At 47.0% G+C, this 13,879-nt stretch overlaps 1 protein-coding gene across 1 annotated transcript; it reads left to right on the top strand.

The window, feature by feature from the left end:
• Positions 1-106: 106 nt before the first annotated feature.
• On the top strand, positions 107-9,849 carry TEKT5 (tektin 5). Its single transcript, XM_070955077.1, has 7 exons — positions 107-673; positions 2,338-2,421; positions 3,602-3,672; positions 4,281-4,424; positions 4,958-5,180; positions 8,706-8,860; positions 9,511-9,849. The coding sequence occupies exons 1-7, from the start codon at positions 107-109 to the stop codon at positions 9,725-9,727; spliced, it is 1,461 nt and encodes a 486-aa protein (XP_070811178.1). The 3' UTR covers positions 9,728-9,849.
• The last annotated feature ends 4,030 nt before the right edge of the window (positions 9,850-13,879 follow it).

Below are 13,879 nucleotides of genomic sequence, written 5' to 3'. Positions count from 1 at the left end.
TGCCAGGCTGGGCTGCAGGGGCAGAGACCCCCCTCCCCCCCAGGGCAGCTGAATTGCTTTTGGGCCTTGGGCTGCCAGGGAGGTTGGTGACGACTTGCGGAGTTTGATGGAATTCCTGGGCACCACCCAGACGGCCAGCTACTGCGGACCAAAGAAGAGCTGCCTGCTGCCGGAGGTGGCCCCCACCAGCCTCAGCCATGACAGCTACCAGGCTTACTACCTGCCAGGCTATCGCTACCTGAACTCATGGAGGCCGAGCCTCTTCTACAAGGTCTCTGCTTTCCGACCTGGTGATGAGGGGGCCGGGCGCCTCAGTGCCCCCTTGAGGCCCCCAACCATTCTGCCCTCAGTGAGGTCATCCCTCTACGCCCGCTACAGTCCTCATGACTGGTACAAAGCCAATGCCGTGCAGATCAAAGGGTCGGAGGCATACCGGCACTGGGCTGGGCGGCTGAATGCGGACAGTGCGCGGCTCATGCAAGACAAGGACCAGCTGACCCGGCAGCAGCAGGAGGATTCTGGGAAAAACCTGGGGCAGAGGCTGGCCGACATCGATTTCTGGCGGTCCGAGCTGACCTATGAGCTTGAGCGGCTGCTGCATGATACCCGTGCGCTGGACACTGCCAAGCGGCGCCTGGAGTGTGCGGCTGATGAAGCCCAGGGGCCTCTCCAGGCAAGTGTGGCGCCCCCAGTGCTATCAGGCTGCTATTAACGTGGGGTGCTGGAGAAAAGGCACTGGCCTCTCTTGCGGCCGCTGCGGGGTGATGCCTTGCCAGCTGTTTCCCTGGTGGGACTTAAGTTAGTTCTACAACATTCTCCTTCACTGTAACACTGCAGCATGCATCGAATGGTAGGCAAGCCCTTAGAAGGATAGCAACATACTTTTTATTTTTAACCTATCCCTAAACTAGGCCATCAACAGCCTCACAAAATGACAGGCAGGATAAAATGATAAAATGTTTTCTGCCAAAGACAGTTTGCAGTGGTGATGCAGAGAAACACTCTTCCAAATTATAGATTCCGCCATAGAAAAGAGTCCTTGGCATCAGAAGAGATTAAAAATGCTTAGGCAGATTGCTTCAGAAATGGCAATTCTACTTTTTGTGTTGAAGGCCAGAACGGCAATTTCTTTTGAGCTCAGAAATCGGGAGGAATCTGTGCCAAAGGTTTGGAAGCAGTAAAGTCTTAACCTCTCTGCTGGTGGCAGCATTAGCTCAATCTTGACTTGAAAGCTAAGCAAGGTTGTGCCCGGTTGAAAAACAAGTCACCGGGAGTCAGCTTGACTTGGAAGAACCTCTGGCTTTGCTATCAGACCTCTGCACTGGAGACAAATTCCTTGTGTGTCCAAACACACTTGGCCAATAAAGAATTCTACCTGCCTATTTATCTAGTCAGAATTCAGGCTGTATAATTTTGTATCAGTTTGTATTTCTGAACTGCAAGCAGGTAGAAGTGCTCCTACGGAGCCTCTTGGAAGCTTTGTCTGTGTGCCCAAGAATTATTCTGTAATGTTAACGGTATTGTTGGTGCCTTCTCACAAAATACCAGTGGTGGAAGAAAAGGGTGAGAATTCCACTTTCTTGAGTGTAGAAAAGCAGGATTTTTTAAAAGTGTTATGCACCCACTAGAAACCTTAAGTGAGCTGCCCAAGTCAACTTTGCTGTGAGATTGAAACTGGCCATTAGGTGGCATATTAGCTTTTCTCTTCAAATCTGTTCAGGACATACTGTTGGTCCCAAAGCAGCCGTAGCCAAAGTTGGCTTGAGGCAGGACAGAAGCTTTTCATCCTCTCCTCCCTCCACCCCTTGGTTGTCTTTGCTCATCCCTTGGAATGGGGGGTGGGGGGGGAGTTGATGCTAGAGCTACCAGATTAAGGGGGGTGCATAAGAGCACCAGCGGGCCTACCATCCCTGTCCTAATGTTTCCTCTATTTGTATCTACTTTATGTATTCAATTCATGCTTATACTTATATATATTACCTAATATGTTCTTGATAAATAAATAAATAAATAAATAAATAAATAAATAAATAAATAAATAAATTTTGTTGCCAAAATCCAGACAATCACTGGAGAATAGCAAAGAGATTAAAAAAAAAAATCTACTTCCCCCACGAGGTTTGCTGTCCAGATCCTACGGTATAGCAGTCCATGCTGGTCCCCTTTGCATCCAGCAGAATTTTATTGTAGCTGCTTCTAGCTAGTAGGCTAGAAAAAAGAGTGGGCTGCTTGTGGGGGTGGCAGATTTTGAAAAATAAAAAAGCAAAATTCCCAACATCAAAAGCTTATAATTGGGAGCATTAGCCTTACTCACTGATTTGTCTGGATTGCTCATAGGTGGCCTTGGAATGCTTATACAATCGGGAGAAACGGATGGGAATTGACTTGGTCCACGATCACGTGGAAAGGAATCTTATACAGGTATTGTAAAAGAGTGTATCAGCAATTGCCAAAAAGTAGCATTTAAATGGTAGGTTTTTGTTTTCCTGCTCTTCCTGCCTCTTTCCGTGGTTTGCTCACGGAAAGATAAGCTGACCGGAAATTGTTCAGAGCAAGAGCGAATATGCTATTAGCTTGTTTGGAGATACCTGGTTACATACCAGGAAGAGAGTTTTCCTTTTTTCTTTTCCCTCTTCATTTTCTGTGTGCAGGAACTTTTTGTATAAAGCAAGTTGCAGTAATGTAAGGTTAGTCCAGTGGGACAACTTTGGGAGAAACCTTGGGAAACTGGGGTGAAGAGGTGCTGCCCAGGGAATGGTCTGAGAAGAGGCAGCAGAGGTCACAGCTGGAAAGCGGGCAGGGTGAGAGGCTCAGGAGGGACCCTGCCTAGTTTCCCAGGCTGCAAAGGAGACGGTGGGAGAACAGCACTTTCAGGCTTCCAAAATTCTGTTAGTGTAACTTTACAAATAAAATAGAATGAGCTTAGTTGGTTGTGTTTTCTTTTCTGGTCTGTCTGGTAAGGAGATGACTTGTTTAAAATTCACCAATTTCAAGAGGGTGAGGATTAGTCTGCAGCTGGTTTCTCACATTTAGGCTGTGTTGAACTTCAGCTCCCATAATTCCCAGCCACTGAGACTTACTGAAAGATAATAGCTCACAACAATTCTGTGTATGCTTCCATTGAGCTATGCCTCTGCTATGTTTATTAATACCTGTAATGCATCATGAAACCTTTGTCTCAGTTCAGGTTTAAACAAATACCTCTTGAGACTCACGGTGTGTTGTGATGCAGATATCTCAATCTGGAGTCTTCTTTGAATCGTCAGCTCCCCGTTCATTTAACATTCCTGCTGATAAAAAAGAATGAGAATCACAATTCCCAGCATGCAATTGCATATAAATGTAACACAAGGATCTTTTTGCGTTTTAAATAAACAAGATGTCTGCGGATGTCCTGGAGGAAGGCTGGGACAAGCCTCTCCAGAGCTGCTGCTAAATTTACACGGATGTCTCGGTTTTGTCACCAGGCATCAAAATGTCACCAAGACCTTTAATTCTCTGTGATCATTTGTTTTCCTTTCCTGGGCTTTTGCATGGATGGAGGGCTCCACAAACCGCCTTTCCCCCAACTTCTGTAGAATCTCTGTCTTTTCTCTTCCAGGAGGTTGATTTGATCAGGGCTTGTCAAGAGAAAATGAGAAAGCTTGCAGAAAGAATCGACCAGCAGATGAAGTAAGCTCTGAAACAAGTCGGCTGCTATTTGAAGCAGGACACAAGCTGGTCTGATTGATCTATGCTGGGGATGATGCAACACCTGCAGCAGTTCAAGATCAGCATTATGGTTTGGGGAATCTTATTTAGGATGGGTGGGGCCTTCAGCAAGGAGCAGTCAGTTCATTCGGCGGTTCTCAGTAGCAAGAAGTGTCCAACTGGGGAGCATCCAGAGGGCCAACCGGAAGCAGCCTTCAAAGGCAGGGGGGTGAGAAAAAAAGAAATGGCTAAACTAGCATGATTGTTGGGACTCCTGGACCACCATCCCCCACCCACATATTCTACTTAGACTGTCATAGTCGGCAGAAATTCAACAGGTAGTGGTAGCAGGACTCCTTTCTCTTCACTCTTTTGTCTTACTGAAAGGAAAGTGTGATAATCGGGAACTCAGCAAACATCAATTGCAGTCTTCTTGTCAAAGGGACAAAACTGTAGGCTTAAAATTCATGGCTCTCCCCACCCCCTTGCAATCTGGGAATGTAGAGAAACTTCCTGTGCCTTTTCCTTGACTCCTTTAAATAATAATATTGGGAGAGAAAAGAAGATAACCGCATAAAACTTTGTTCCAGCCTTAACAGAGATGCTCAACATGCACTTGAGCGGGATCTCGGTGATAAAAGTTCAGCTCATTTTATTGACGAAAAATGCTATAATTTGAGGAATACTTCGGACAGCATCAACTATTACCATGGAATTGAGAAAATTGATGGAACGTAAGTACCGGATTATCCCCTCATAGTCATTTAAGTAGCGGCTAAATGAATGCGGGGATAAGAAAGAGCCGATCTCATGAAGTTTGTCAGAGCTGGTTCATTGATGATTGGACACTGGATAAGGGACGTCAGTGAGCGCTTTGCCTTACAGAAAAAAGTTAAGGGGAAAAAATCCGTAAGACATTTTTCCTAGCCTGAAATGCATGTTAAAAGTATTCCATACCAACCTTAGATGGCTCCTCAACAATGTTAACTGGTTCTTACATTCCACATTAAAGAGATCCTCTTCTCCATTGTGTGCACGGAGCTGCACATATCCACTAGTTGTCTTTGTTTAAATCTCTGAGGCGTTTTTCACCATCCCATAGTCAGCAAGAAGAGAAATGACCACTCTGCACTTAATGGAACGCTTTATATCCCACCGTCTTTTTTCCTGTTATTAGCACCGGGCTATAATTTTGACCCAGTTCCCTGTCACTTGAAATGATAGTTTCCTTTCATTTTCCAAAGCCACTCTGGTTCTTGCCTTGCAGAGTCTCCGTCCCTGAAACTTGGGCGAAGTTTAGTGATGACAACATCCGGTATTCCCAGAACGCCCGAGCCAACACGGCCATCCTCTGCGAGGAAGCAAACCACACGTTGGAAATCACCTCTGATGATATGTGGAAACAGTGGACTGACAGCAACTTGTCCTTTACCTCTCGCATATCAGAAATTGCAGATGCCAAGAACCAGCTGCAAGCACAGCTGGCGAAGGTAGGACAGCATCCGATTTGCTCTGGGCTGGTGGAATCTCTCTCATTAGTATATTTATGTTCAGAAAAACTATCGGAGTCTCTAGAGCAGGGTCTCCAGCCTCAGCAAATTTACCACTTGTGGATTGTGGGTTGGTGGCTGGGGAATTCTGGGAGTTGAAGTCCACAAGTGGTAAAGTTGCCAAGGTTGGCGACCTTGCTCGAGATAATGACAAAATAACAGAGTGGGAAGGGACCTTGGAGGCCATCTAGTCCAACCCCCTGCTCAAATAGACCCTATAGCAAGACCTGTCACTCAACGTTTTGTTGCTGGAAGTCGCAAGCTGAAATCGCATGCCCCTTAGCACAGGTGGTCCTCATCTTAACGACCACAATCAGGCCCGGAATTTTGGTTGCTAAGCAGTTCAGGGCCTCCACTCCAGGGTTTGGGACGCTGTACAGAATGGTTGCTGATGTACAAAGGTGGAGGCTGTCTGAGTTGGCAAGTCGGGAACTCCCTGTTTGGTCCAGGGTGCTGACCTTCTGTGCTTTTTCGCTCAAGAAGATGTCGGAGAGCTGCCAGTCTGCTCTGCCCACACTGCACTGTGATGTCACCGAAGCGGAGACAATCCAGCAGCATGCAAGAGAGGAAGGTTTTGGGGAAACAAATGGTGAACCTCACGAAAGCGTTGGACAACGTGGGCAGGCAGGCTTGGCATGAATAAGTTTCTTGTTCCAACCTCTTGCCCGGCAGGAGAACAGTCACAAGCACGGATGAATTATGGCTTTCAGTGAAACCTTTGTCAGTCCCCCCCACCTCCCCCAATAACTTCTATAATAAATCTGGAGCTGTTTGAATTCAGATTAAACCAGTATAGTTAGACAGAGCAGGAACATCCATTTTCCACCTAGCTTCTTTCACTCTGTGTCACATTAAAGAGAGGCTAAGTGCTGTCTTCCATAGGTTGAGTCCCTGGTGTTTTGTGTGTCCATTGGACAACAGATGGTAGCATTTCATAGAAGCAGGGGAATTGAAAGCGACCTGTAGCCCTATAAAAAAGGACCGTGTGGCTCTCTTCCTTTGCTCCCAGTGGAGCCAGAAGGGAACTGAACTGAATAGCTAAGAATGCCAGTGAGCTAATTGGTGTTTATGTTCTGGAACAGGAGGGCGTCTTTTGAAGAGCTATAGAAATTAATCTACAGCCACTTCTGAACTTCTTTGTGTTCCTCTTTTTTCTCTCTTTTGCACTGATTTCTGATCCTTCAAATACAGCTCTTCAGAGATGCAGGATTGTTGACATCACCTGCTAGTAAGATCACACCCTTTGAAATGATGTGAATTATTTTGCATTGCGAATTTTATATGTAGTCATTAGGTGTAGTTAAGATCATGTTGCTGGTAGGCAGGAAGGCTGAGGGGGTTGCAAATACGCATCCACTCCCTTCCTGCTTTTCCTTAATTCTACTTTTTAAAATAGAAAGCAACAGAATTATGACTTCAAATCACATCTTTCACAACACTTTCTGCTGAGGTTTAAAAGTGGTTGAATGTTTGGTCTGAATTCAGAATTCACGTTTCAGATGCTGACAGGGAAAAAATTGTCAACTGCTTGTCAGTTATTCTGTTTCTTAGCATGAAATTCAGTGGGAAGGTTTTCCCCCAGAAGAGAAAAAACAAAGCAGAACAAGAAGAAGTAAAGAAATAAACAAGCCAGGCAGGATCTGGCTTTCCACTTGGTCCTTTTCCTAGGCCGAAGATTAAGTATGAGAGTAGCCCCCCCACCGCTCCCCCCCCCCCGCCCTCTTTGCCTCTCAGCTAGAGGAGATTGGATTTCTCCTTCAGATGGGTTCAGCTTTCTTTAAGTATCCCTTAGGAGGAAGTGTTGGGACTCTTGGCCCACCCTTGTTGAATGTGCTTATTGTTTTGAGATCTGACTGTGGGAAAGTTAGAAGCTCATCCTTTTTAATGACTCATGAAGCACTGAAAAGAAGAGAACCAGATATTCATGTCACCACTTGGTTCGTGCCCTCCCCAGGGAGGTCCTGTGTTGGAAGAGCTCTTGGGTGCAGGACTGCTTAAGGGGCAACCTTTGATGCCTTCTGCACAACAACCAGGTTCTTTTGTGCGAATTTGGTATTAATTCATAGAGAGCCGGCACATCTTATTATATTGACAGAAAGTTAAGATTGTGGCAGAGAAGGCCCTCGGTCTCCAAGCAGGCTGGGCGTCGAGCAGAGCATAGAAACATGGAGGACCTTGACCAACTTATAGGGGCACTTCCTGTGCTGCAGCTGCTACGAAAGAATCTTGAATCTTGGCCACAAAGTTGTTTACGTACTAAGTTTATTTTGCTTGATGTATGCACAGATATTTCGGATGCGTTACTCACTTTAACAGAGAGATCAAAATGTCCTCATTCAGATTTATTCTCAGCCCAGCTCCGCCAGACCAAGTGGAGTGCTAAATTTTCCAAACCAATTAGCACAATGTTTTTGGCCTGCTTGCTATACTGGGAGGTTGGACTAACGTGCCTGGGGCCGTAGAACAAAAATGAAAAAGGGCCCTGAACAAAAATGAAATGGGTTTTAATTAAAATCAGGGTTGATCAATTAATTACAATGAATATTCCATGTGCGTTTAATTATTTTCTCCTTATGGCAAGTTAAAAATTGCAATTCAGTATCACCCGTTCAGGGTCTCCAAGGATTCTCTTCCCAATGAAACTTTTAAAAAGAGGAAAAGTTGCCTTCCAGTGAAGATTGATCCTAGCCACTCCACGGGTGGGTGGGTGTTTTGGGTATGTAGTTTCCAGGTAGCTTTTGTGGGAACAATGTGGAAGTGCAAAAGGTTTTGCTGGATCCACAGCTGGCTTGAAAGACACAGTCGTCTTCATGAGAATGGGCCCAGGCCCAGGATTCTTCAACGGTGTCTTGTGTGATGGACTACAGGAAGAGTTGAGCAAATAATACAAAACTGGACAGAATGGCTAATACTCTAAAAAATGCGATTGCTTAGAGCAGCCTTTGTCAACCTCAGCTACTTTAAGATGCATGGACTTCAACTCCCAGAATTCCTCAGCCAATACAGAAACCATTCAGAGTTCATTACTGATGAAAAACAAAACAGATGCATTTGGTACAGGGTGCAGAATACCATTGGGATCAAAGTTACATGTAGGAAAGATAATTTTGTAATGGATCACAAGCTGAAAATAAGTCAGTAGCTATTCAATAAAGTCAAAGATCTTAAGTTGCTCCCACAGTTTAGCCCTATTTTGCATTGGTCAGAGCTCACTCAGACAACCGTGTTCTGTTTCCAGCACCACCTCTTAAGGAAGAATAGAATAGAATTCCTTATTGGCCAAGTGTGATTGGACACACAAGGAATTTGTCTTTGGTGCAAATATTAAGGAAGTTTGGGTGAAACTGAAATAGGGGAAATTCTGTGATTGTGGATAATTCCGATTTGCAGATGATAATATCCCAGTGGAAGCTGGTAGGCATTTTTCTTTCCAAAACTGTCACGGATCTTTACTTCCCCTTTCAGACTCTTCAAGAAATCTTCCAGACAGAAAACACCATCATGTTACTGGAAAGAGCGATCATGGCCAAAGAGTGTCCACTGAAGGTGGCCCAGACCCGTCTGGAAGCGAGGACCCGGCGGCCAAACATGGAGCTGTGCCGGGACGTCCCCCAGTTCAAGTGAGTGCCGTCACGCTTTCCACGGCGCCCTTTGGCGGTGGCCGCATCAGCCCTGAGAGGCGCTGCTGCTTTAAAGGAAGCCAGCGGGGGTTCGGTTTGTGCAGCGGAGCACAATTTTGGGAATCCAGGCTGAGTCCCTGCAGAGCCCGCTGGGTGGTTCCCTCGCCTGGCCCTTCCTGAGCCCTGAGTCGCCTATCCGGCTCAGGCGGTTTTCACATCTTCTGAAGTCGGCATCGGGCCCTGCCGGCTGCTGCTTCTGGCCTCCTGCTGCCTCTGTGTTTTGGTTCAGGGTGTCCTATGCTGAACGTAAGCCAGGCTTCACTGTAAGCGGGGGAATTAAATGCCGGATTTAGGCAGAGGCAGCCGATAGACAGCTCCAGCGCTCGTAAGAGAGCAGAAGGAGGAGGGAACCCGCCCGCCTTGCAAGTCAGCTCTGCTTCAAGGCTTCTCCTTATCGCTGTTAGTCTTGGCTAATTTGTTAACATCTTTTTAAGCACCTAGAACTGATCCCATTAAGAAAGAAGCGAAACGCAAGCAGGTCTCTGCGTGTGCCTCAGAGCCTGGGTTTTTCCAGGCTGCCCTGCCTGGTCTCAGCAGCTTCCCACGAAGGCCCGGCAGCCGGTGACCCCTTCCTTTTCCTTCCCTTCCAGGCTGGTGAACGAAGTGTTCACAATTGACGACACCCTCCAGACCCTGAAGTTGCGCTTGCGAGAAGCCCAGGATACTCTGCAGCTGCTGATCCTCAACAAGTCGAAACTGGAGCACGACCTGATGGTGAAGGCCAACAGCCTCTTCATCGACAAGGAGAAGTGCATGGGGATGCGGAAGACCTTCCCCAGCACGCCTCGCCTGGTCGGCTACACCTGAGGTTGCAATGGCTGCCTTCCACGCTCCTGTCAATCTGACATAAAAGGTTGAAAATCATGGGAGACATTTCTGCTCATTTATTTTTTTGTAGCAAATGGAAGAAGGAGAAAGAAAAATAAAGAATCCCGTGAAAATAAACGTAACGTAACGAAAACAAAACCAGAGCAAGGTCACCGCTTTTCTTGCTTGCAGAAAGTGTGAGACGGAAGGAAGACAGTCAGCCGGGCTCGAGAGCAGACAGGAGCCAAATCCAGAAGAGGGTCTGATCCTGGCCCTCGTCTCCCCCCCTCCCCTGTTTAGCTCCATCCACAATTGAACTTGGAGCTCTAGCAGCCTGTGTGGCCAGAGGATGCGACACTGTGCAGATGCGTCCTTAGACTAGGCGCAGAGTGGACTAACTCCACCTGCAAACGTAGCTTTCCTGCTAATCCGCTTGGGCCAGGGGAAGCTAGCCTGCCGAAGGGCAAAGGGTTCCAGGTGTGAAAGCGCCACGTAAGTAGCTAACATTCATCCTAACTATTCCACCTGTGTGAACTTGATCTACGTGTCTGCCATATGAAGTACAGGAAAAGGACTGTGATGCAAGGATCTCACCATGTTTGCAAAAGGGAGAATGGAATGCACATTGTAGAAAATAACCCATCCTCCCCCAGCTCCGTTTTTTATAGAATACAGTTTACAGCGTAGGGAGCAGAGGGTGCAAACAACTAAGCCGTAATAATCATGCTGGTATTTGCTCACAGGGAATGCATGATCAGATCGTTGTTTCCTCCCCTTCCAGCTCAAAACAGTTATGCTGCCCAGACTTCTGCTCCAAGTCCCTCTCTATAACCTTCCTTCCATTTCTAAAGCATTTACATTTCTGGGCAAGGATGTGCAGTCAGCATCCTTTCAAGTTCAGACACTATCTGTTTCTTAGACATTTAGAAGGTAGTTCATCTGAAGGAAAAGGAGGCGTGTGTGGCGTCAGCTTCCTGCCTTTCCCCCTTCACAGGAGGAGTGCAGGAGATCTTGGCAGGCTGGGCCAGCGGTAGAGAATTGCTCCAGACAATGGACATTGAGCTCATGTCCATTGGGAGAATGTCCAGTTGGGAAGGGGATGAGCCTAGAGATGTTGTTTCGACTCTCTTCTGAGATAATCAGCTTTCCCCTGAAGCCTCACGCTCGCCTGGTGAGAGAGCAGGAATGGTTTGTTCCTCTGTGGTTCAAAGGCTCAGTTTCTTGGCATCTGGGCTTCTTAAATGAAGAGGGAAGCTAATATAATTGCGTTGTGGTGTGCATCTCATTCTCCCTCCCCCCCCCCCCCCGCCAACACTCTCACTGGAAGAACAGCAACTGAGTCGTTATATTCTGAACCACCTCCTGGCTGGTATTGTTGCAGTTTCATTTATCACTAAAATCATATCTCGTTCTCGTAATTATAAGCTGTGTTGATTGAGTGCAGCAAAGGCATGCATATGGATAGATTTAATTACCTTTATAACCAGGGGATATATACATTTAATTACAGGTAACTTGTGGGGCCTAGTTATTAAACAGCTCCTCAGCACTTCTGTTTGCTGCAACGAATCCTTTGACCCGTCTGGATTTACCTAAATGGCACCGTCATGATTTTATTTTCTTAATTTTCCTTCAAAATGCTGCTGCTTCCATAATCCAGCCACATTCTGCTCTCTCTCTTCCTGCTCCCTTTGCAATGTCTTGGTCGAGCAGAAAACAAAGTGGCATTTTGTCCTGTCTTCTGGATTGTGCTCAATGAGTAGCCACTTACCCGCACTTCTGGGTTTCCTTCCTTAGTTTTCTCTGCTGGTATTCAAGAGGAGGTAGAAGACTATGGGTCGGGTGGTATCCCTGGGGGACAGAGGCAAGGCTAGGAGGTTAGACTCTGTTCTCCGTTAATGGAGAAAGCAGGTTGACTTCCAATGAATAACTCCAGATCCTTCTAGGATCCAGATGTGCAAAGGCCTTTCTTGTTTCACCATTCATGTTTTTGAGAATATTTTCAGCCCAGAGATCTTTAATTGTAAACAGGTCCTTCCTCCTGCGTCCTGCCCTCTAAACCCAGGGACTCTTTAATACCGCGTAGGATGGTTTAGGGCTGGTGCAAGGAAGAGGGGAAGGAGGAACAAGCGTGGTGGGTGGAGAGGCTTTGCCAGGGCTGAGCTGCTGTGAAATGTCATCTGGCGTCCAACAGCCTGGCCCTTCGGACAATGCAGATCTCTGGCCCTTGCCGGTGCCGGTGGCCAAGTATTCAGAGGAGTCTTGCTGGTGGGTGCGTTCAGAGAAGAATGGGTGCCTGTTCTGAATGAAAGAGTCCAGCTCTTCCCTTGAACTTAAACAAGAGCCTTGGCTTGAGCTTTTGAAAAGCCCGAGGCAGTGCGGTTAGGAAAGCCTCAATTATTGGCTGCAGTCTGGAAGGAGAACATTTTGCCCAGGATGCTGGCTTGATGTTCTCAGATCCTTCCTTTAGCTGTTCTAAGCACCTTTTCTACACCTTCGGCTTCCCTTCTTTCACCTCCTCTCCTCCCTTGAAGTGCACGACTGATGCATTGCAATGCATGTTTTCTGCCTCTTCAGGGCTCCAGCTTGTAGAGTAGCCATGTGATTTCCCACCAGCACAGCCCATTGGCCAGACCAGCTGGAAGTGGTACGATGGATATCAAGGCACAAATTTGGGGGAGGAGACTACACATTCCTAAAACTCTTTTGACTTAGAGACTGTAGAGGTTAGAGAGCGCTGTAAAGCACTATGAAGCAGTGTATAAGTCTATTGCTCTTCTCTTGGGGGACTTTGATCCCACCCTTTGTGGGCCCAGGATCCCTGCAGATGCTCTTGGCTGACAAAGACAGGGGTCTTTCCCAGGAAGCAGCCCCCCCCTGCTCTCCAGATGCTCCATAGAATGGGACCGGAAGGGGTACCACACAGAATCCCAGGGCAGGGGAAGATGGGGAAGTTGAAAAAAATGGTTTTGGGAAGAAGGCAACAGGACAATCTCTCTCTACCGTTCTTGGGAAGATTGTCTCCATCTGAATTGCAGTGAGTTGAGCTCAACTGGAGGACACTTCTATGACCCCATTGTGTCCGATGTCGCCAGGGTGTTTGGAGACTGAATTTTCTCAGTGTCCCCCCCCCCAACCTCCCGGCTAGGGAAGTCCCTCTTCTAGGAACCGGGGGTGCCTCTCTTCTGCCCTTGTTATATTCTCCGAATGGTAGGGCAGTGCCCTGTACTTTAGTGCTGCTTCATTACTTCTTGCTGGCCCTTGGTGAGTGGTTCAGCAGCCAGCCTTTGAATCTCGGCTTCTTGGGGTTTTGTTAAACACTTCAATTGTGGCCTCAGCTGCTTCGCAACTTTCATCTGTGCAGTGAAACAGGGAGCACAAACACTTAACTAAATAAGCGTCTACCTTTTCTTTAACGTACTGGCGTAAGAGGTTTTTTTTTTTATTATTGAAGAAGCTGGCAACCTTAGGGAACAAACACACAAAGGAAAGCTAATTATACCCACCCCAAAAAGTTGCAAGCGGTGTAGCTTTCCTTTTTAAAAGTGGAGACCAAAATATTCCAGCGATTGCTTGGCGAATGATTGCAAAAGCGACAGCTGCCCTGAAAATATGAATAATAAGAACTTGGGAAGGCCAGGATGACCTTGGTTTATTTTTAATGCCTCCCTCTTCACTAAGGCAAGAACGGTGAGTTCACTTTTAATAAATGGGGCCCTGCCTCCTGGTGGGGGGGGACAAGAGGGGAGGGGAAGGAAGGAAGGCGGGGGGGGGGGCAAGATCTGGCTTGGAATGCAGAAATGCGCCCCCCCCCTTTTGGTTCACCCCAGAGATCTCAAAATAGTTCTGGGTTCTCTGGTCAGAGACAGGCACCCCTGGTCCACTGCCTGGACTGTCCTGGCAGAGATGCCCTAAAGCAGGAATCTCCTTGAGAAGAGAAAGTTTCAGCAATTCCTTCCTGGTTTTCCGGGAAGGAAGGGTGGAGCCAGCTTTGGAAGGTGAGGCAAATTCTTTTCTCCGCCTCCCTAATTTTGTTCAAAGGAAAAAAACAAAAGCAAAATAAAAGGGAGCACTGTAGCAGAACCAGCACCTTCAGTGGCCTGACTCTTGGCAGTTAATTAAGAGCTGTCTCTGTTCCCAGTTGCTTTGATG

The sequence above is a fragment of the Pituophis catenifer genome, unplaced genomic scaffold (assembly GCF_029215685.1).
Source record: "Pituophis catenifer annectens isolate HBS135680 unplaced genomic scaffold, rPitCat1.0.hap2 SCAF_16, whole genome shotgun sequence".
Taxonomy (NCBI): Eukaryota; Metazoa; Chordata; class Lepidosauria; order Squamata; family Colubridae; genus Pituophis; species Pituophis catenifer.
The sequence above is the reverse complement of the archived record's forward strand: the minus strand, read 5'-3'. Positions and strand labels throughout refer to the sequence as shown.